The sequence below is a fragment of the Miniopterus natalensis genome, chromosome 17, assembly GCF_054644295.1.
Source record: "Miniopterus natalensis isolate mMinNat1 chromosome 17, mMinNat1.hap1, whole genome shotgun sequence".
NCBI classification, from domain to species: Eukaryota; Metazoa; Chordata; class Mammalia; order Chiroptera; family Miniopteridae; genus Miniopterus; species Miniopterus natalensis.
Genome location: NC_142097.1, coordinates 32,354,070 through 32,375,750, shown reverse-complemented (window position 1 = coordinate 32,375,750; position 21,681 = coordinate 32,354,070). Strand labels below are relative to the sequence as shown.

The following is a 21,681-nucleotide window of genomic DNA, read 5'->3' as shown; positions in this document are numbered from 1 at the left end:
ACTACCTATCTTTCAGAACTGTTGTGAGAACTAAATGGCATAATTAACATATAGTACTTAACAGAGCTACATTATTAATTCTATGCCTGGCTTAGACTAAATACTTAATAATGATAACATTATTTCATCAGAGGGTTTCCTATGGTGGTAATTGTGTGGGATTTTACTCTTTATTAACTATTAACTCATCCTTTCTTATCCTCTATACTTAGTTTAAGAAATGTTATTGAAGATCTGTTTTGTGCTCTGCCACTCCATCATAACCTCTACTCCTGGCCACTCCATCATGGCTTTTATTAAAATATGTAACTGTCTTGTTTTGGTTTATTATCTGGCTTCCTCCTTTAGAATATACCCAGTGGAAGGAGGAACTTCTTGTTTTTCTTTTTGTTTTGTATGCTTGTTTTTTGTTAATCCTCACTTGAGGATATTTTTCCCATTGATTTTTAGAGAGAGTGTAAGGGAGGGAGGGGAGGGGAGGGAGAGGAGGGGGAGAAGGAAAGAGAAACATCAATGTGAGAGAGACACATGGATCAGTTGCCTCCTGCACAAGCCCCGACCGGGTCTGGGGATCAAACCTGCAACCCAGGTCCATGCCCTGACCAGAAATCAAACCCACACCCTTCTTTGCACAGGCGGACACTCTAACCACTAAGCCACTCCGGCCAGGGCTGAATGGATAATCTTAATATGAAATGTAAGACTTCTGCATTGGATACAATAGAAATTCAAAAGATGGCTAGCAAAGTTTCCTAGAAGAATTAATACCTCTTATCTCTTTAAAATATGTTTTTCTTTGTTTCTTAAACTTGCTCTTTTCTTCCATTACTATAAATAAATAAATAAGCCAACTAACATTTATTCAACTTTTACAGTGTTTTAGATACTATTTTTAGTGCTTTCCATATTACTCATTTAATCTTCAAAACAATTCTATGAGATAGATACTATATTTTTTAAAATATATCTTGCCCGGCCAGGTGTGGCTCAGCGGTTGAGCATCGACCTAGGATCCAGGCTATCAGGGTTCAATTCCCAGTCAGGGCACATGCCTGGGTTGCGGGCTCGATCCCCAGTTGGGGGCGTGCAGGAAGCAGCTGATCAATGACTCTCTCATCATTGATGTTTCTATCTCTCTCTCTCTCTCTCTCTGAAATCAATAAAGATATATATTTTTTTTTTATTTTTTTTTTAAATGTATCTTTATTGATTTCAGAGAGAGGAAAGGAAAGGGGGAGAGAGAGAGATAGAAAAAATCAGTGATGAAAGAGTCATTGATTGGCTGCCTCCTGCACGCCCCCTACTGGGGATTGAGCCTGAAACCCAGGTATGTGCCCTGATCAGGAATAGAACCTCGATCTTCTGGATCCTAGGTCCATGTTCAACTGCTAATCCACGCGCGGCCAGGTGAGATAGATACTATTATAGCGGAGGAAACTGAAACACAAAAAGTGTGAATAACTTGCCAAAAAGTCACATGACTCAAAAATTGAGCATTTTGTTCTTAGCCACTTCAGTGAGTTGTCTCTCAAAGTCAGTCAAAATACTTTAATGGACAAACACAAAAGTGGCTTTTGTAAGCAGGTTTTCTTCTAGAAAGAAGGAATTTATACTATATATTAGAACCTAGCTCTTAACAAATCAAATTTTTAAAGTATAAAAGTATACACCAATATTAACTGGGATTTATGTCAGGTATGTAAGACTGATTCAACATTTGACAATCAAGTAATGTAATCCATCATATCAACAGACCAAAATAGAAAAATCGCATGATCATATCAATAGATGCAGATAAACCATTTGACAAAATCCAATACCCATTCATGATCAAAACTCTCAATAAACTAGGAAGAGAACTTCCTCAACTTGATAAATAATATCTACAAATAACCTATATCTAACATGATATTTAACAGTGAAAACTCAACGCTTCCCCACTAAGATCAGATATAAGGCAAGAATGTCCGCTCTCACCCTGGCCTGGTGGCTGTTGGTTAATCAAAGGTTGCTTATTTGATCCCCAGTCAGGGCACGTACCTAGGCTGCAGGTTTGATCTTGGTCCGAACACATACCTAAGTTGCAGGTTCGATCCCCGGTTGGGGCATGTATGAGAGGCAACCAGTCAATGTTTCTCTCTCACATCAACATTTCTCTCTCTTTCCCTTCCCCTCATTATAAAATCAATAAAAAAAAATATCCTTGGGTAAGGATTAAAAAACAACAAAAAACAATAACAACAACAACAAAAAGAGACAATAGGATCTGAGGCAATGCAAATTTTACATCTACTTGTTGAACAAGTGAGAACTATCTCAATCCCAAATTATCTTATTGTACATCAACAATATAATTTTAGTTTTTATTTATATATGGAAAAGGAGAGAAAAGTTTCCTTATCAGTTTAAGCTCATCTTTTTCATCTTTTCCAAAATGGAAATATCTTCATTGTTTTTGGTTAGACAAATATTAATATATTCATTATAAAAATATTGGTATTCTACATAAAATAATAAAATACACAGATAAGACATACAAAATGTAAAATGAAGAACATAAACTTTTTTTAAAATTCAGCTGAGCTATCAACTTTATTCTGTTCCCTAAGAATTTCATTAGTTTCTCATTGCATCTAAATTGTTTACCACTTTATCTAGTTTAAGCAGTATCACAGCTATAATCTCCCTTACCTTCCCACTAGCTATAATCGGAAGAGTTGGCACACCATCTGTAAGTATCGATTAAATTAATGAAGCCAAAGACACTGACCCTGCTTGTATTGGACAAGGACAGAGGCTAATTAGGAGTCTTCTTGGTAGACAAATGGTTACAGATATACTAGTTTTTCCAGAGGCTGAAGTTTTAAAACACTTCCTAGTTGTAACTGATTTTTATTATATGACGTTTGACTATACCTGGTTTGCTAGAACTGTCTTTAGAGCAAGTAGCCAGGTTTAGGGAAAAATGTATAACATTTAGAAGAAAACAACAGAGAATAAGGAGAGTCAAGCAGAGAATATAAAGGAGTGTCATCTGGAACTCAGTGGGAGATGGCATAAAAGCAGATGCAGTTTCAAAACACAATTTCGCCTAACCCACTCTGCTAAGATAGGATGGTGTGGAAGTTTCCTTGTGTTCATTTTCCTCTGAGGTTTTTCTGTGCTACTCCTGCTACCTTCCACTGGTGTGGAAAGCAAGAGATACGTTCTATTACTCTAAGTTTCTCTGCTGATTAACAACTATCTAAAGGCACTTCAAGAAAGTAAAGAGAACACTAATGATTTCTCTCTGCTTGGTACTCAGTTAATCTGGAAAGCCAAAATAATCTGATTTCTTCCTAATAACATCATTAACTATAAAAGAAGTCTTTTTCAGTTTTCACTGAAACGTATTTAAAAATCTAATATAAAATCATTTATACTGTCCTGAGTTTTGTTTTAAGAAAACGGCTCCTGAGTATCAAGAAATCATTTCTCTCTACATATTTATAATTTGTTTCAAAATATTCTACAGCATCCAAGATATATAGGTATTTTTTTAGCTGCAGAATGCTACATTATATAATGTATAAAGGGTAAACTGCAAAGAAACTGTACTTGATAGCTAACTAGAAAAAAGTTTTTAACTTTTCTGGTTAGGGTAAAATGACTGATTATTCAAAATAATTTTCATGTATTCACATAAATTTTGTCACGTTCACAGTGTTGATCTTGCTGTTTAATAAAAATCATTCTTTTAACTGCTTTTCTTCACTTTTCTCTCTCAATATATTCCATTCTCTTGAGTAACAACATCATTACTTCAATTACTTAATAATACATTTGCCAGTACTAAATTACATACAATAAAAAAGTAATAGATAATTAGCAAAAAGATAATAAAATATCAATATGGCTTTTATTTGGACTTCATTATGGTGCTAAGAGATAGTTTCTCCATGGGATAGCCCTAAAGGAACTTAAAATTAGCTACATAAGAATTAAGGTAAATTTGACAAAATTATATTGATATATAATAAATTTCTTTCAGGTTTATTTCTCTAAGGAGGTCTTCAGTGATAAGATTACTGGAACAGAAGACAAAAGGCCCCCAAACACCTTCACTTAGCATATCTGGCCCATCCTGTCTCTCTGCCTTCAACCTATTCCTTCCATTCACCCTTTGCTCCAGCCATAACTATGTGTTACGTTGTTTTATACTAATACAAACTTACAAATGCCGTTTCCTCAGCTTGGACCACCCTTTCTTCTTCATTTAGTCAACAACCCTTATTAGGCTCTAAAAAACTCATTTAAAGCATTAACTGCTTCAGGAAGCATCCTTTGACTCCTTCCTTTCCAGTTGCATACTTTCACAGTAGCATCTTTTTCATTTATTGCACTATAATTATTGATTTACTCATATATTTTCACTAGTCTGCAAGATCCTTGAGGGTGAAACAGCATATTCAACTTTATTCTCTTTCTCGGCTCTTAGAATAGTCTAGGCTTCAATTAATGATTGTTGAGTGGTCTTGAAATTATTTCAAATTCAAGTAAAAGGTGTGATAATAATATCATTTCTGGGTTTTATGACTCATTATAGATCTGTGGTACTTTGCTATTCCTTAATGTCTACTGAAAATACACAATAATAATATATTTTATTTGGGAGATACTGCCTTTTAAATATCTGAAGGAGAAAAGCCTATGTAACAGAATGCTTTACTCTGATTTTTACAGCAAATAAGAGATAAATACAATATCCAAGTCACTCATTTAATCAGTCATGTTTTAATTGTTCATAAATATAGATTCAGCTATAATAATCTAAGGCCTCTTCCTACCAGTGTTCAATAAAAATTGAACAACTTAGAAGTAGCCCTAGGCAGAGAGATGAGGTGGCATGTGTGTCTATGGGTGTACACGTAATAGGCAGGGTAATTTGTTAAGATCTGAATTTGCATTTTGTTCTCCATTTATCTTTTTCCTTTCCCCCATTCTAAAAAGGTAACCAGGTGTTAGAGTCCCATTATTTATGGAAGATCTGAGTTACTGAGTAAAAAATTGTAAGTTACTCGTGGATAACCTGCTTTCTGACTTTCATTTTTGGAAGCTTGAAGTAAAGGCAAAGCCTTTGAGAGGTGTCAGGGAGCCTGGGAAAGAGCCTCCTAAACCTAATAACTTCCCCAGACTGGAAAAGGTTCAGCAATATCAGGCATAGTCAACCTGAATACTACTTCTTGGCTGTGCTTCAAGGAAATGGCAAGACTATAGAGAAGGGCTATGTGGGGTACGTTTGGAGGCCACACTCTAGGTCCTGGGGACTCATTCAGCATAGACTCTCATGCACAAGCTTGGCCAAAAAGCAGTCAAGTCATCTTACTTTAAGAAACACATGGACTTATTTTATTTAGTAAGGTTATCAGTCGTGACCATGATAAACTGCAAACAAGTGGGTTGGGAGAGAGTGAAGTGGGCCAGGGAAGGAAGGGAGGGAGGGAAGGGAGCCTCACTCTTCACGTGCTCCCACAATGCCTGGAATGAATACCTGTCTTACCAGGTTGGGCAGTTCAAAGTCAGATTTAATTTAATTTATGGGAAATAAAATAATTTTGTATTTCTTGCATATATGGATTTGTGGTATAAGTAATCCACCTAACACAGTAATATGGATCTGTACATTTCTAATATACTTTAATATACATTTTCATTGTTCATTATTGTTATTTGTGCTTCACAACCCCTTATAGCAGAATAACTGAAATGGTTGCATTTTGAAAGTCTAAAAAGTTTTTCTTTGGAAACAAAACAATGATGGCTTTATGGCAGAATGGATTATGGCTATCAATAAGAAATTTATCATCATAAGAAACATAACATGGCAAGATAAATTTATAATTTGGGTTCAGGGACTGCAAACAAAACATCTGAAGAAATGGAAGAGAAAAAGCAATCTCATTTAGTTTTCCCTAGAAAGGCCTATAGACAGACAGAGAATGATGACTCCTTTCAGAAATGCTTCACATCCCACATGCTAGACTAAATGAATATATTTTATTAAAAAACAAAACAAAAACAGTGAAGGATCCCTAGCATCCTTAAATCCACCCATATGAGGCTTAGCTGGGAAAGATAACTATCAGATTCAGGAAGGGCAAGCATAGGACTAAGGGAGGGCTTGTAGGGTCCTTCAACTTGGATCAATTGTGCTTAGTTTTAAAAAACCTTTAAACAAATATGGCCAATAAACATGACAAACAGGGTGGTGGGCATACGGATGTTTGCCTTGTTATTTTTCAGTGCCAATCTATATTTTTGGAATATTTCAAAATTAAAATGTAGCATAAGCATATATCTTAATATCTACCTGACTATAAACTTTCTCTAATACAGTTTAGAATCAGGATAGTTTGATACAGAGCCTAGTCATCACTGTGCTCAGTAAGTGTTTGTATAGAACTTAAAGGATAATGGAAAACCTGATTATCTGGTTCATTATTCACTCCTTTCCAAAAAAAAGCATCTTCAGCCAAATAAAAAAAAGAACAAACAAAAATGGAGATAACAAGAGATGTTCACTGGTGTAAAATGTATAAGTTTCCATTTTATATAGTCTGCAATTTTGTTTGATTTTTTTGGTTTGTTTTGTTTTTTAATCCTCACTTGAGGATCTTTTTTCCATTGCTTTTCAGGGAGAGTGGAAGGGGGAGAGAGAGAAAAACATCAATGTGAGAGAGACACATTGACTGGTTACCTCCTGTACATGCTCCAACCAGGGCCAGGGATGAAGCCTGCAACTGAGGTACGTGCTCTGGGCAGGAACGGAACCCAGGACCCTTCAGTCCATGGGCCAGCATTCTAACCACTGAGCATACCGGCTAGGGCTAGTCTGCAATTCTGAATTAAGACACTCTCATTAAAATAAAACATATATATCCATTTGTACAGAGGCTTGATTTGTTCATTTAAAATTTATTTAATTTCAATCATGTAACAGACTCTATGTTAAGCACTAAGAATACAGAGGCGAACAAGAAAAGATACCTGTTCTTAAGGAGCTCACAATTTAAAGAATCCTGACAAAAAATTAACATAAAATGTGATAAATATAAAAAGGAATGTCCAAGGTGATATGGAATCACTCAATGAGTACTGGAGAGAATGGTAATTCTATCTGAAAAAGCTGGGAAATGTTTCAGAGATAAGGTAACATTTGAGGTGGGACTTGAGTAATGAGTAACAGATCAACAGAAAAAAACAGATAGGATCATATGTTTCAGGCAGAAATGAAAAAATATGTATGTATACAGTCGGTCCTCATTATTCATACTCAGTATTTGCAAATCCACCTAGTCATTAAAATTTATTTGTAACCCTAAAGTTAGTACTACTTTCACAGTCATTCATGGACATACACAAAGTGACAAAAAAATGTGAGTTGCCTGAAGCACACATTCCCAGCTGAAATCAAGCAAGGCAATACTCATTCTGCCTTCCTGGTTTAGCTCTCATACTATAAACAAGTGTCCTTTTCACAGTCTATTTAGTGCTATGTTTTTCATATTTTTGTGCTTATTGTTGGTGATTTTGCTGCTTAAAATAGTCCTAAAGCATAATGCTGAAGTGCTGTCTAGTGTTCCCAAGCACAAGAAGGTTGTGATATGCCTTACGGAGAAAATCCATATATTTAATAACCTTCATTCAGACATGAGTTATAGTGCTGTTGGCTTTGAGTTCAATGTTATGAAATCAACAATAGATATTAAGATATCTTTAAGCATTAACACACATAAAACAAGGTTGTATTGATTAGTTGATGAAAATGTGACCAGAGGCTCATAGGAACCTAACTCCGTGTTTCCCCTAGGAAACACGATTCATTAATCACCACTTCAGTGTTTGTGGTGACTTTATGGAACATAACTACTGTGAATAATGAGAATCAGTTCTGTGTGTGTACATGGGTGTGTATTTCCTAGTTAATGAAATATTTCTTTGAATAAAATTTACTTATAGAAACCACTGACTATTTTGATTAGATATACACAGGGTAGTGCCTTGTCTTGAATAAGTAACAAATAGTTACAATAATGAAGATAACTGACAACTTATAGTGCATACTCAATCTTTAAATTCCTTAGTAGCATGGTATTATGAAGTATTATGAGGTTTCTAGTAGGGACAACAAGGCCTCACATAAAGATAGCTAATGTACTTGTTGCAACCACTTAAGAGAAGGAATAGAAATTTACAGAAGCAGATGTGGCATAATTTTACTGATTTGGTTATTTCTACAAGGTATTATTGTGATAACAGCAAACATAGTATGGTAAAAACTGTGCAGTAGAAAAAATTCAAAGATGATTTTTAAAGGTTTCCCCAATCAGTTAACAGAATTGAACCGTACTTTCCAAAAGTGACTCCAATTAGACTCCAATTAGGAAAAAAACATAGTAGATCCCACACATAGATTACAGTGAAAAAGCAGGCAGTATCCTTAAACAGACATGTTAACCTTTATAGAAAAGTATAATAAGCAAGTTGTACTATTTAATACTTTATGAAGACTTTTTTAACATTAACATTTCCTATAATTATGATTCCAATAACTTTGAAGTACATAATTCAAAAATTCACATTTTCTTTCATTAGAATAGAGAAAATGAAAAACTAAAGTGAACCTAAAAGAACATATAGACACTAAGTCATGACTGAGAATGATGTCATAAATCCATATCTGTTTAAAAATGCTACATTTTTAACTTCATAATGCAACCTTTTCCATCTTTGCTGAATGGCTGTACCTCTTAAATTATCTTTAATGGTCTAACAATGAAGAGTTGTATATTGTACATTTTAATATCCATTTGTAGTTTGAAAAGATAGTTTTCAGAAGCTGATAAGACTGACAATGCTAATAGATAAAAGTCTTATGACAATTTCAAATTCTATTAAAAACAGAAATGATAAAAATCATTGTTTAAAAAGAAGAGGTCAGAACAAAAAAGCAATATTCCATAATGCAAGAAAAATCAGTAGAAGTTTAGAAGTTTTCATTGTATGTATAGCTAGTAATTATAAAACCAGTTCCATGGATATCACTTATTTATAGATAATGCTTAAATTTGTATCTCCAGTCACACTTCTTCTGAATTTCAGGATCTCATATCCAACCATAAATATTCAGTAATTCCACTTGGATAGGTGCCACAATCTTAATGTGTCTGAAACCAGCCTTCTTCATCTTAGTAAATGGCAATTCCATTCTTTCAATTGCTCAAGCGAAAATTTTTGGACTTATTCTTGACTCTTCCTTTTTCATATACCACTTAAACAAATCCTATTGGTTTTTTCCTTCAAAGTATGTCCAGAACTTGACCACTTCTCACTGCTTCCAAGATTACCTCCTTAAACCATCATCATTTCTCACTTGGACAACTGCATCAGCCTATTAAGTGCTCTCCCTTTTTCTACCTTTTTTCTTCATACCCTAGTTTCCACTCAGCACCCAGAGTGATTCATCAAAAATGTAAATTAAGCCTGGCTGGGTAGCTCAGTTAGTTAGTTATGCCAAGGTTGTGGGTTTGATCTCCAGTCAGGGCACATAAAAGAGAAGCACCCAATAAATGCATAAGTAAGTAGAACAACAAAGCGATATTTTTCCCTCCCTCCCTCCCTCCTTCCCTCCCTCCCTCCCCCCTCCCTCCCCTCTCTCTCTCCCCTTTTTTAAACTAAATTAAATTTTTATTTATTTTTTTTATATGTTGTTTTCTGTGTTTTGTTTTTTTCATTTCAGAGAGAGGAAGGGAGAGGAAGAAAGAGACAGAAACATCAATGAAAAGAGTCATTGATCGGCTGCCTTCTACACACCCCCAACTGGGGATCGAGCCTGCAACCCAGGCACGTTCCCTGACGAGGAACTGAATCTCAATCTCCTGGATCATAGGTCAATGCTCAACAGCCTAGCTATGCCGGCCGGGTTTTTAAAAAGTTATTTATTTTCAAAGAGAGGAGAGGAGAGAGGTTGAGCATCAACCTATGATCCAGGAGATCGAGGTTTGATTCCTGGTCAGGGCACATGCCCAGGTTGTGGGCTCGATCCCAAGTAGGGGGCGTGCAGAAGGCAGCTGATCAATGACTCTCTCATCACTGATGTTTCTCTCTCTCTCTCCCCCTCTCCCTTCCTCTCTCTGCAATCAATAAAGACTTTTTTTTTAATCAATAAATTTTTTTAAATGTACATCAGATCATTTTCTTCCTCAGCTCAAAGCCCTTTATTGCCTTATCTTATTCAGGGAAAAATTCAAAATACTGACCGTGGTTTATAAGGGCCTACTTGATTTAATTCACTGCCACCTCTCTGACCTTGTCTTATATTTTCTTTCTTTCTCTTCACTCCAAGTCATACAAAGCTCTCTGTTTTTCCTCAAACATGCCAAGCACTCTATTACCTCACTGTCTGCACTTTTTGACTCCTCTGCCTAAAAAGATTTTCATCCAGATCTCTACATTACTCACTTCCTCACTGATTTCAGATCTCTACTTAACCTTATCAGAGTGTCAGGCATTCCCTGTCCACCTTATTAAAAACACAGCAAACTCTCCATGCACCCTGACCTCCTCATTTTCTAGTCCCTTATCCTCTATTTTTTCTCACAGCATTGATCAAAACCATCTGACTGAAGTATTTAGTATTTATTTTCTTTTCTGGCCAGTGTGGCTCAGTTGGTTGAGCGCTGTCCCGTGCACCGAAAGGTCACTGGTTTGATCCCCAGTCAGGGCACATGCCCAGGTTGCAGGTGCGTCCCTAGGTCGGGGTGTATAGGGGAGGCAGCCGATCAATGTTTTCTCTCCCTCCCTCCCCCTTCTCTTTTTCCTTCCCTCTCCCTTCCCTCTCTCTTCAAAATCAGTAAAAACATATTTTAAAAAAATATTTAGAAAATAGTATGCCATTCCTTTCTATTGCCTTTGTGAATCTGGTACCTATTTTCGGATTCTCTGTGCTTAAAGCAGGGAAAAATAGTTCATTTCTCAGAAAGGTGGTTGAAAAGGCAGAGCTATATGTTGCTTAAATGTGAAGTCATGCAATACTCATGAAGAGCTAGAGTAAAATCACTGAGAATTTTTACATTTCTTTTGAGACTAAGTAAGGTCAAAATATATAACCACATTGGGTGGGAAGTATGAACTGAAAGCTGGGTTGAAAGTAAGTGACTATGAGAGAATCTTATGTCCCCTGAGACAGGGTCTTCTTATTGTCTTTATCATAAGGAATGAAGATTGTACGTTTTAGTTCAAATATGAGTTCAGGTAATAAGACCAGGACTTTCTCACAACTTTGCAGTGCTTTGGAAGCTACCTCTGACACTTCTGACTTAAACAGATAAGAATACTATAGAGATATACGTATGGCATGTAGAGAGAGTTAAGTATTTGCTGAAGTACATACTAAATTACTATCAATTATTAAAAATCTAAAATTATATATTGAATAATTTGTTAATGCATGTTTTTATTCAGAATAATATATTTGCCCAAAATTAGAGCAATATATTTGGTCATTTAAATCACGAATGGGAAAATATTAAAATTTTTAAAACAGCCCTAGCCGGTTTGGCTCAGTGGTTAGAACATCGGCCCTCAGACTGAAGGGTCCTGGGTTCGATTCTGGGCAAGAGCACATACCTCAGTTGTAGGCTCAATCCCCACCCCAGTCTGGGGCGTGTGCAGGAGGCAACCAATCGATGTGTCCCTCTCACATCAATGTGTCTCTCGCTCTTGTGCTCTCCCTCCCCCACTCTCTCTGAGAAGCAATGGAAAAAATCCTCAGAAGAGGATTTAAAAAAAATTTTTTTTTAAACAAAATACAAATTCCATATAACCACACTAGAGAAAGAAATTCCATGACTCTATGCTAAGACTTTCATTTTAGTGTTTAACTTTAGATGTCTAAACTGCTTATAAAAAGTGTGTACAATAGTTTATTTAAAACTAATATGAATAAATAGCACAGTAGAAAATTTCCATAAAATGTTTGCAAAATCTGTTAGGTTGTTATTGCCTTTACTTGTTATATAAAGGCCATGAGAGGCATGGTCAGCAAAGAATATCAGAAATTAATATTTTCTTGCCAAAACCTTAGACATGCTGTTAAATAATAAATGCTCAAGGCTGAAGTTTGCTTCATAGCTAACAAGAAACTGAATGAACATAACATTAACTAAATCTTAAGTACATGCCAAAATCATTATTTATTTTCCTGTATCCAGCTTCCTAACACAAGGCTGCTCCATGCTTTTTTTAATTTGTTTTAAATTATACAGTAATCCCCGTTATCTGCAGTTTCACTTTCTGAGACTTCAGTTACCCATGGTCAACCACAGCCCGAAAATATTAAATGGAAAATTCCAGAAATAAACAATTCATTAAATTACAGGCCATTCTGAATAGCGTGATGAAATCTTGCACCTCCTGCCCCATCCCACCAGAGAAATGAATCATCTCTTTGTCCAGTGTATCCATACTGTACAGTATAGGTACTGGCCTGTTAGCCACTTAGTAGCCCTCTCAGTTATCAGATCAGTTATATTTTGAGAGAGAGAGACCACATTTACAGAACTCTTTTTTTTCTTCTTCTTCTTTTTTTAAAAATATATCTTTATTGATTTCAGAGAGGGGAAGAGACAGAGATAGAAACATCAGTGATGAGAGAGCCATTGGTCGGCTGCAGCCCGCAACCCGGGCATGTGCCCTGACCGGGAATCGAACCCGGATCTCTTGGATCCTAGGTTGATGTTCAACCGCTGAGCCAAGCCCGGCCGGCACATTTACAGAACTCTTACTGCAGTATATTGTTAAATTGTTTTATTTCATTATTTGTTATTATTGCTAATCTCTTACTGTTCCTAATTTATAAATTAAACTTTATCATAGATAGGTATAAAAAAAAATAGTATACTTGGTGGGGCAAAAATAGGTTTACAGTTTTGATTATGAGAAAGTTTATTCTTGTATTATTATTTATTAATTATTGTATTATTTTCCATATGAAAAACTGTAAACCTACTTTTGCCTCACCCTGTGTATAGAGTTCAGTACTATCTGTGGTTCCAGGCATCCACTGGGTGTCTTGGAACACATCCCATCAGATGTGTTCTAAGGGGGAACACTATTTAACACTAAATGCAGACACCATTCTAGAAACTGAATGATGGTCAGATAATCCCTTATCCAAAGCTCTTGGGGTTACACTATTAATGGAATCTTAAATCATTTGTCTACTAACCTCCAAGACCAATTTTTTCTAAAATGACAAATATAAGAAACTAAAAATGCCACTGAATTAGTGAGTATTCAGGCAGTCTAAGGGATGTCACTGAATTTATAGTATTTAAAGTTTAAAAAATATGGATTATGGTTCTATCACTTTCAAACCCATCTACCTGTCAATTTTATAATATAGACTAGGTAGTATCTAGAGGACTGATAAAGATTTTAAATAGGTCAGCATAAGCCCAGCCGGGTGACTCGGTTGTTGAATGTCATCCCGTAGACCAAAAAGGTTGGGTGGGGGCTCACTTCCCGGTCAGTTTCGACCCCCAGTTGGGGTTCGTACAGGAGGCAGCCAATTGATGTTTCTCTCGAGCATCGATGCTTTTTTATTTCCTCTCTCTCTCTCCCCTTTCCTCCCTCCCTCCCTCTCTCTAAAATCAAAGCAAAATATCCTCAGGTGAGGATTAAATAAATAAATAAATAAATAGGTCAGCACAGTCTATTACTACTGCAAGAAAACCTCCTTAGTATATAAAAACCATACAGACAATAACTAACAAAGTCTTTATACATTAAGGATAATAAGTTACATTGACAAGCTGAAACTAATTTCTCTCTTGCAATCTAAAATGATAGCAAGCAATAATTGTTATCATATAATTAGATGAAATGTATCTTTAATGTACTCTCCTCCTTCAATATAGCTTATCTTTGAGGTTCTGCTAAATCTTAGTTGCCATAACAACCTGAGTAAACCCTTTATTGCTTCAGACATCTGTAGCTATTTATAAATGCAACAGCTGGATCTGTCCAGCTAACTTTTTTTTATAAGACACTAAAGCAGTTCATTTGCTCCAAAAAAACTTGAGAAAAATGACAGGGACCATTAAAAGTAAAACTATAAACTATATAGAATAAATCAGAAAATGGAAAATTACTGCATTTTCACTGCATTATTTCCTGAAGAAATATTATGTTAACACAAAACTTTCTAAACTATCAACCGTTTTTCTGAATTGAAATATACTTAGATATGTTAAATGAACTTCTTCTCTCCGTAATTAAAAAATGCAAGACAATACACAAATAAGTAAACACTAGCATTTACATAAAACAACATATATCAGCAGCTAAGGCAACATAAATGAATTTAGAAAAATAGAATAACTGAATCCTTTTTCTTTTCCAAATGACTGTAATGGTTCCATTAAAATGACTAATAATAATTAGGCTGGAGAAATGTCTATCTTCACTGATATGAGTTTTTGAGTATACATGATTTAAAAACAAAAGATTGCCCAGCTGGCCTGCCTCAGTGGTTGAGCATCGGCCTATGAACCTGGAGGTCGTGGTTCAATTCCTAGTCAGGGCACATGCCTGGGTTAGGGACTTGATCCCTAGTAGGAGATGTGCAGGAGGCAGCTGATCAATGACTCTCTCTCATTGATGTTTCTCTCTCTCTCTCTCTTCCTCCCTTCCTCTCTCAGAAATCAATAAAAACATTAAAAATTAAATAAAAATAAAAAGTTTATTCTGCAGCATGTAGCAGTCGATTAGAAACTTCTTAGAGAGGATCTGTGCCCATGCTAGAGTCTCAGAAAGGTGTTAGCTCAATAGGTCACCCAGATTAAGACTACTATAGTTAGGACAACCTACTGTTTATACCCACACACAAAAAAGTTTTAAATTATGTATAAATAAATTTATTGACTGATAATCATTACATCCATTTTTACCCTGGATTGAGATTTTCACTATGTGCTCATTTCCTTTCAACCCCTTTTCTCTAACTATAATTCATGTTTTAAAAGCATATATATGTAGTAATATCTTATACATCAGCATATTTGGGAATAGTCTATAATTTGTATGAAAATTAAATTTCACACCTTGTTTATACTTAATTTTATAATAATTGTTTTATAATAATTTAAAAATGTACAAAAGACAATTTCCTAAAGAAAAAAATTAAGAACCAAACAACAGGCAATTCAAATAGCAGTGGCAATGTTATTTCCAAATTTCAAAGGATTGACTACAGATGCATAAGAACCATTCTCCTATATTCGTTACTATTGTACTTTGATATAAAGCATATCCAATTATTAAATGAGGTCTTTTCCCTTTCACCTAAATCTTTCAGAGAATAGCATCATCACAACCCTAAGAAACCATTCCTGTGCCTGGAATTTCAAGTAAGTCTTCCTTTCCTACAAGTACCCACATGGTTATTTTCCCATTACTTTTGTATTTCCCTTCTTGCCCATTCCAGATTCCTTGAACAAGTTATCAGAGACGCTTACATGACAGGAATATGCTCATTTCAGCTTCTCTTCAATTAGATACAATTTTCTTGTGTAACAGAAATGAGGATAAGAATTTATTTTTATATTTTGCATTTACAGTTTAAAAAGTGCTCACATAAAACTGTATTATCTGATGGATATATAATGCTTTGACATAGGTAAGAGAGAGATTCCTCTCATTTTTAAAATCAGGAAAAAATGAGGCTAGAAGAGTTTGCTGCAGGTCAAATAAGAAGAGCAAGAATAATCAGAACTCCGCTCTCCTGACACTCCTTTTTCACAGCACTCTGCTGCCTCACTATTTTATAAGTGACAAGGAGGAGAAAGTGGGGCAACTGACTTTGGCAGCCTGCAGTTGTTACAGACCCTGAACAACACAATCAATTACAATCTACATTCTCCAACATCAAGTCCTGGCAGTTCGGTGGATCTGTTTGATATCATAGCTTTTGTTATCAACTATAGGCTTAAACTTATGCTTGTTATAATTAGAATCCCCCCGTCCCCCCAAAAGTCCATCATATTCCAGAAAAGAACCATGAATTAGATACAACTTTTCACATTTCCTATTCATGGCCAATCAGTGTTTAAAATATGAATTATCTTAATTCAAAGAGCAAGTTTACAGATTCCTATGGGCTACACCTTTAGGAATGTGAGAACACACTCTATTTTTAGGAAACACTTAAGCCTAGTATAAAGCCAGAACAGAAAGGGGATATAAACTGGCTCCATCTCTGATATTCTTCCTACCAGCTAACAACATAGCAAATTGTTCTAACCATAACTATTAGTTAAACCCGTAACAAAATCAGAAAAAGGCTCATATTCTCTCATTTGAAGACAGAGATTTGGGATTCTCTTTCCAAAAAAATCGTATGTTTCAACTGTACTTTTAAGTAAACAACCCACACTGCTACTCATGTTTTATAACGCCTGCTCCTATTTACATATTTATCTCATTCTGTGACGTTTCAGTGCCTTCTTTCTTTGATCTATTTTCCACTTTTTGGTGTTGTTACTAGCTTACCTCCATTATTATATCTTTCTATCCATTACTCCTCAGTAAGCCTCATCTCTGTTTGGGCTGTCTTTGTTTTCTGCTTGCCAGCTTCCTTCCTGACACTGCCACCTCAATTCCCACTTAAAGCCTTGACTTTTTCAACCGCTTATGCTTTAAAATGATCTCTCTTACTTTTCCCATGATCTCCTTTCAAAATCTCATTACCTTGATGCATCTCAGTCAGGTATTAGAAAAGCTAGTTGATTAAACTAGTTCATACTAAAAGGTGCATAACTCTTGAATAACTGGTGTCATTTCAGACAGAATGGGAGAGAAATTGGGAAAGGACAGTTTTCAGGCAATTCAGCCCACTACTCTCCTTGCTTCTAGCAAAGAATAATGAAGTTAGTAAGCCCAGGAAAATCCTTTCACCAATCTGTCGACTCATAAAAATAAGTTCCCTTCATTATTGAAGAGGACTTCAATATTACTCTATTTTCAACACTTCTACTACTTTCCTTGGGCCCTCATATTTGCTCTTCAATGAAGGGATTCCATTTCTATTACATTGGTAAAGTGCCTGCCCTGCCCTAAGCTAAGTTAAACCAAACATCTGAAGTATGTATATCTAAACAAAAATGTGTGATTATTCTGGTCTCTGAGTGGCACTCATTGAAAAAGGGGGTTGAATGTAGGAATCTTTTAATTAAAATGAAACAGCTTCTTTTTGGTGTGGCTTAGTGGTTACAGCATCATCCTGTGTACTGAAGGGTCTCAGGTTTGATTCCTAGTCAAAGGCTCATACCTGGGTTGCAGGTTCGATCCCTGGCCCCTGGGGCGAGTGCGGGAGGCAACCGATGCATGTGTCTCTCTCACATCAATGTTTCTCTCTCTCTCTCTCTAAAAATCCATGGAAAAAATACCCTTGGGTGAGGATTAACAACAACAAATACTCCTTGAAAGGAACAGCATTAACAAAGCTATCACTAAGTTAAAGGGAGAGAAAGCCCATAGTCTCCTTCTGGGTATCTCCAGAACATGTGCTTCTTTTCAATTATTAACTGTATTTTAAAGAATAAGGCAGTAGTAGTCTGACAAAAACTGTGTCATGGGGATCAAAATCAGGTCAGCATACTATCATATGCTAATTCTACAGAGATCCAAAGCAATGTATATTCTCCAGATAAAAATCTTCGTTTACACAAGTAACAAATTACATGAAATGTTGAACAGTGCCATCAATTTAGGTTTCAGTGTCCCTATATGTTGTGTTTAAGACTGCTGGATATACAGGCACTCAATTATAATGTCTCAACCATAATTTCCAGTTAACACTGATTTTAAGGAATTTAAAACAATATTCATATATTATCACTATCCTTCTAACAAATTAAATATAATTAGGTAATGGTAGAAGGGTAGTTTTTATTTTCCTACTAAGAATTCTGAAGTTGAGGATAAAGTTTTAAGTGATTTACTCAAGAATTCAATGGTAATAACTTTAAAAGGGAAAAGAGGAATGTGTATGGACTTATTTCATTGAGCATCCACATGTAATAAGCTAGAATATTTCTGTACTATAAGAAGTATTTCTGATCGCTTGTATAATTTATTCCTTAAAACAACCTGTGTCACATAACTGCACAGCTCAAGGGTGCACCATTCACATCTTGGTCTAAGCTGGTGGCAAGCAAACAGGCCCAACACCTGTTTTTGTAAGTGAAATTTTATTAGAATATAACCACACCCATTTGTTTACATATTGCCAATGGCTATTTTTGTGCTACAACAGTAAGGTTGAGCAGCTGTATCAGATACCATATGGCCTGCAAAGCCTGAAATATTTACTATCTTGCCCTTTACAGGAAAAAAAAAAAAAAAAAAAGCTAGTCCCTGGAATAATGCAGTAGAGCCTACACAGCGGCCCTGAAACAATCTACTGAAGGAGGTATTATCCACATTTGACATAAAAAAAACAATACTCAATAATATTAAGTAATGTGTCTAAGGTCATGTAGCTTTTAAGTGACAGTCAACTTTCAAATCCAGCTCTTTCCACTAAATCACATAAGACCATGTCACTGGGGGGCAGTAATAACACCTCCCATAGCTGTTCTTATAAGTCTCAAATATTAGTTGTTATTAATATTATTACAGAGTAAAACTCAAACACTTATATAGTTTGGCCTTATATTCATTCTTCTTTATCCTTTCACAAAATTGGGGCTTTAACCATGTATGCCTCTATATTTACCAATCCCTCAAAAAATGAGTAACTCACACTCCTATTCCCAACATCACCGATCTATCCAAATATTCCTCCTTTTCTAGAATCAACTTAAATGCCACATTCTTAGTGATACCTTCTCTGATTTTCTAATCAGTCTTTATTGCTCTTTCCTATGTTCCGCTACAGCATATTACTGTGAAGTCTTTGGTGTCTGTTTCTTTCTATTTTCTGTTATTTACTGGTCTATTTCTCCCACTGTATTTTACTTTTTTTTTTTTTAATCCTCACCCGAGGATATTTTTTCCATTGCTTTTCAGAGAGAGAGAAAGAGAGAGGGAGAGAGAAACATCAATGTGAGAGAGATACATAGATTGGTTGTCTCCCCATGCGCCCCTACCAGGGCTGGGGATCAAGCCTGCAACTGAGGTACATGCCCTTGGCCAGAATAGAACCCGGGACCCTTCAGTCCAAGGGCTGACGCTCTAATCACTGAGCAAAACTGGCCAGGGCTACATTATTTAAAAGACTATTTCTTATTCACCTATATATCCAGCTCAACATCCCCCTGCCCCAAGTGTCTATCAAAGTTCCTTACATATTGTAAATATACACAGAATTGGAGTCCCTGATATTGTACACCTAATTCTGCTCTATGTTCCAATCGGTTGCTTATTACACCAGACTAGGTTGCCTCCAGATAATCTGTCTGCTGCTCAAAAAGACAAGAGGGAAAGCTAAGAAACTCTTCTAAATGAAATATGCACAGAAATTTCAGCTTCTACCATGTTCAGTATGTATTCAATACTGTAAATGTGAACTCCTCTCTATAATTCAGTAATTTTTCTTTAAAAGATTAAAGATTTCATCAGGTTTACCAATAGAATTTATTTCCTCATTTAATCTTTAAACCAAATTGTTCATACTCAAATCCTCTCACAATAAACACAATGTTCCAACTCAGATGTTGGCGGCAGAATGTGTTCACAATGAACAACAACCCCTACTATCCTGGCAGGAATTAAAGGATTAACTAATTACAGTAGTCTCCTATATCTATTTTTACTGAGATAAGGAACAATCTGTGTATATATAAAAAATCAAATGGCCCAGAAAGACATCTTAGGATTTTTCCACAAATATGGAAGTCCCACTAAGTCAACTTAAATTGGACTTTTCTCCACCATGTGCACAATTTTTCTATGATAGAGAAATGCCAGCATATGAGGTTTTCATGAGAAAGAGGCTAAAAAATAAAAATCCCATTGGACAAGTTAGCCAAGACAAAAATATTTTGAATAAGATAGAGATTTCATATGGACCTAGTTTGACAAAAAGATAGAGATACATAAACAAAATAGAAATCTCTGTCACTAAAGAGCTTGTGTTTTATTTGGAGAAGATAAAATAAACACATGAAATAACTTGAGAATAATAATGAACATCATGTCTTATAGGCAGTGATTCAAAATATTTCTCTCCTTTCACTCCTGTATCACAAAGTATTATGACTACTACCCTAAAAAAACCATGCAGCATTATTTGGTCCTTAAGATTGAGCCACAGAAATTGAAGGGAAGAAGATTATTTTTCATTTTTCATGAATTGTATTCCACTTGCTTCTGAAAGGACTTGAGGAAATCTGCAGAGTAAATCTGTGCTATTTATGGTTAAAACAAAATATATCCCCTCAAACAGAGTAGAAAAATAAATAAATCACCTGAGGTGAGCAGATTACATTTGGACTAAAAATATGAAACTTCACAATCTCCTACCATTTTATTACAACAATGTAAAACTAATATCAAACATATATTTTGCTATGAATTTGGCATCATAAACATGCTGAACAGATTATATTAGAAATCTTCATTTTTAGGGCTTTAGAGACTAAAAAAATAAAATTCTGAGACACTTGTCCTGCCTTTATCTTTAGTCCGTCATTTTTTTTCTCTTTTTAATGTCTTTATTGACTTCAGAGAGAGGAAGGGAGAGGGAGAAAGAGAGACAGAAACATCAGTGATGACAGAGTCACTGACTGGCTGCCTCCTGCTCGCCCCCTATTGGGGATCAAGCCTGCAACCTGGGCATGTGCCCTGACTGGGAATCGAACCTCGATCTACTGGATCACAGGTCGATGCTCAACCGCTGAGCCACGCAGGCTAGGCAAATGCTAAAATTTATATTTCAAAAGGCAGAGTTCTATTTTATGTTACTATAGATACATTATTTCTACTACTTTTTTCCTAATTAACTAAAAATACTTCATATCTTCCATTTCAGGCAAATAGAATACTAATTTACATTGAAAAAACCCCTCTTAACATAAGTCACCTAAAAATGCTGGCTAAACTATGAAAATCATCTTGAGATAAATAAACATTAATTCACAAAACATATGAAGCAAGCCACTGTGATTAAGGGTCAGCAGAAATACTAAACATGAGACTCTGACCTACAAAGACAGTGGACTTACTTGCTACAGAATAACATTTAAAGAAACAAGAAAGTCTATAAAAATATGACTAAGAAACAAGATTCTATTCAATGAGCAGACCGATTTGAAAAGGAACCTAATAGCATTTCTAGAAACTGGCCATATAATAATAAAATTAGAAATTTGGTCGACAGGTTAAATAACAGGGTAGATGAACCTGAAGTGAGAATTCATAGTTTGAACTAAAAGAGAGATCTGAAGAATTTACTGAGAGGCAAAATTAAGACATAAAAGAGATGATATGAACAGAAAAGAGGGAAAGAGTAAAAAGGTTTAATATATCTAATAGAGCTCCAGAAGAAGAAAACAGACAGAATAATCAAGAGGCAATATTTGAAGAAACAATGGTTAAGAATTTTTTAAGCCTGAAGAAAATCAGATTCTCAGATTCAGG

General features: G+C 35.5%; 2 protein-coding genes across 3 annotated transcripts in view; one reads left to right on the top strand and one right to left on the bottom strand.

Annotated features, from left to right (window-relative positions):
• TRIM37 (tripartite motif containing 37) overlaps positions 1–21,681 on the top strand; it is a 161,286-nt gene that overhangs the window by 104,614 nt on the left and 34,991 nt on the right. The window contains exon 25 of one of the 2 annotated variants that reach the window (XM_016210663.2): positions 15,398–15,419. The exons of the other annotated variant lie outside the window; for it this stretch is intronic. Coding sequence (XP_016066149.2) covers positions 15,398–15,404 — 7 coding nt within the window. The 3' untranslated portion in view covers positions 15,405–15,419. Of the gene's footprint in view, positions 1–15,397; positions 15,420–21,681 lie in introns of those variants that run through there. 2 annotated transcript variants of the gene reach the window in all.
• The window catches only part of PPM1E (protein phosphatase, Mg2+/Mn2+ dependent 1E), an 84,898-nt gene that overhangs the window by 42,809 nt on the left and 20,408 nt on the right, over positions 1–21,681 (bottom strand). The window lies entirely within an intron of this gene.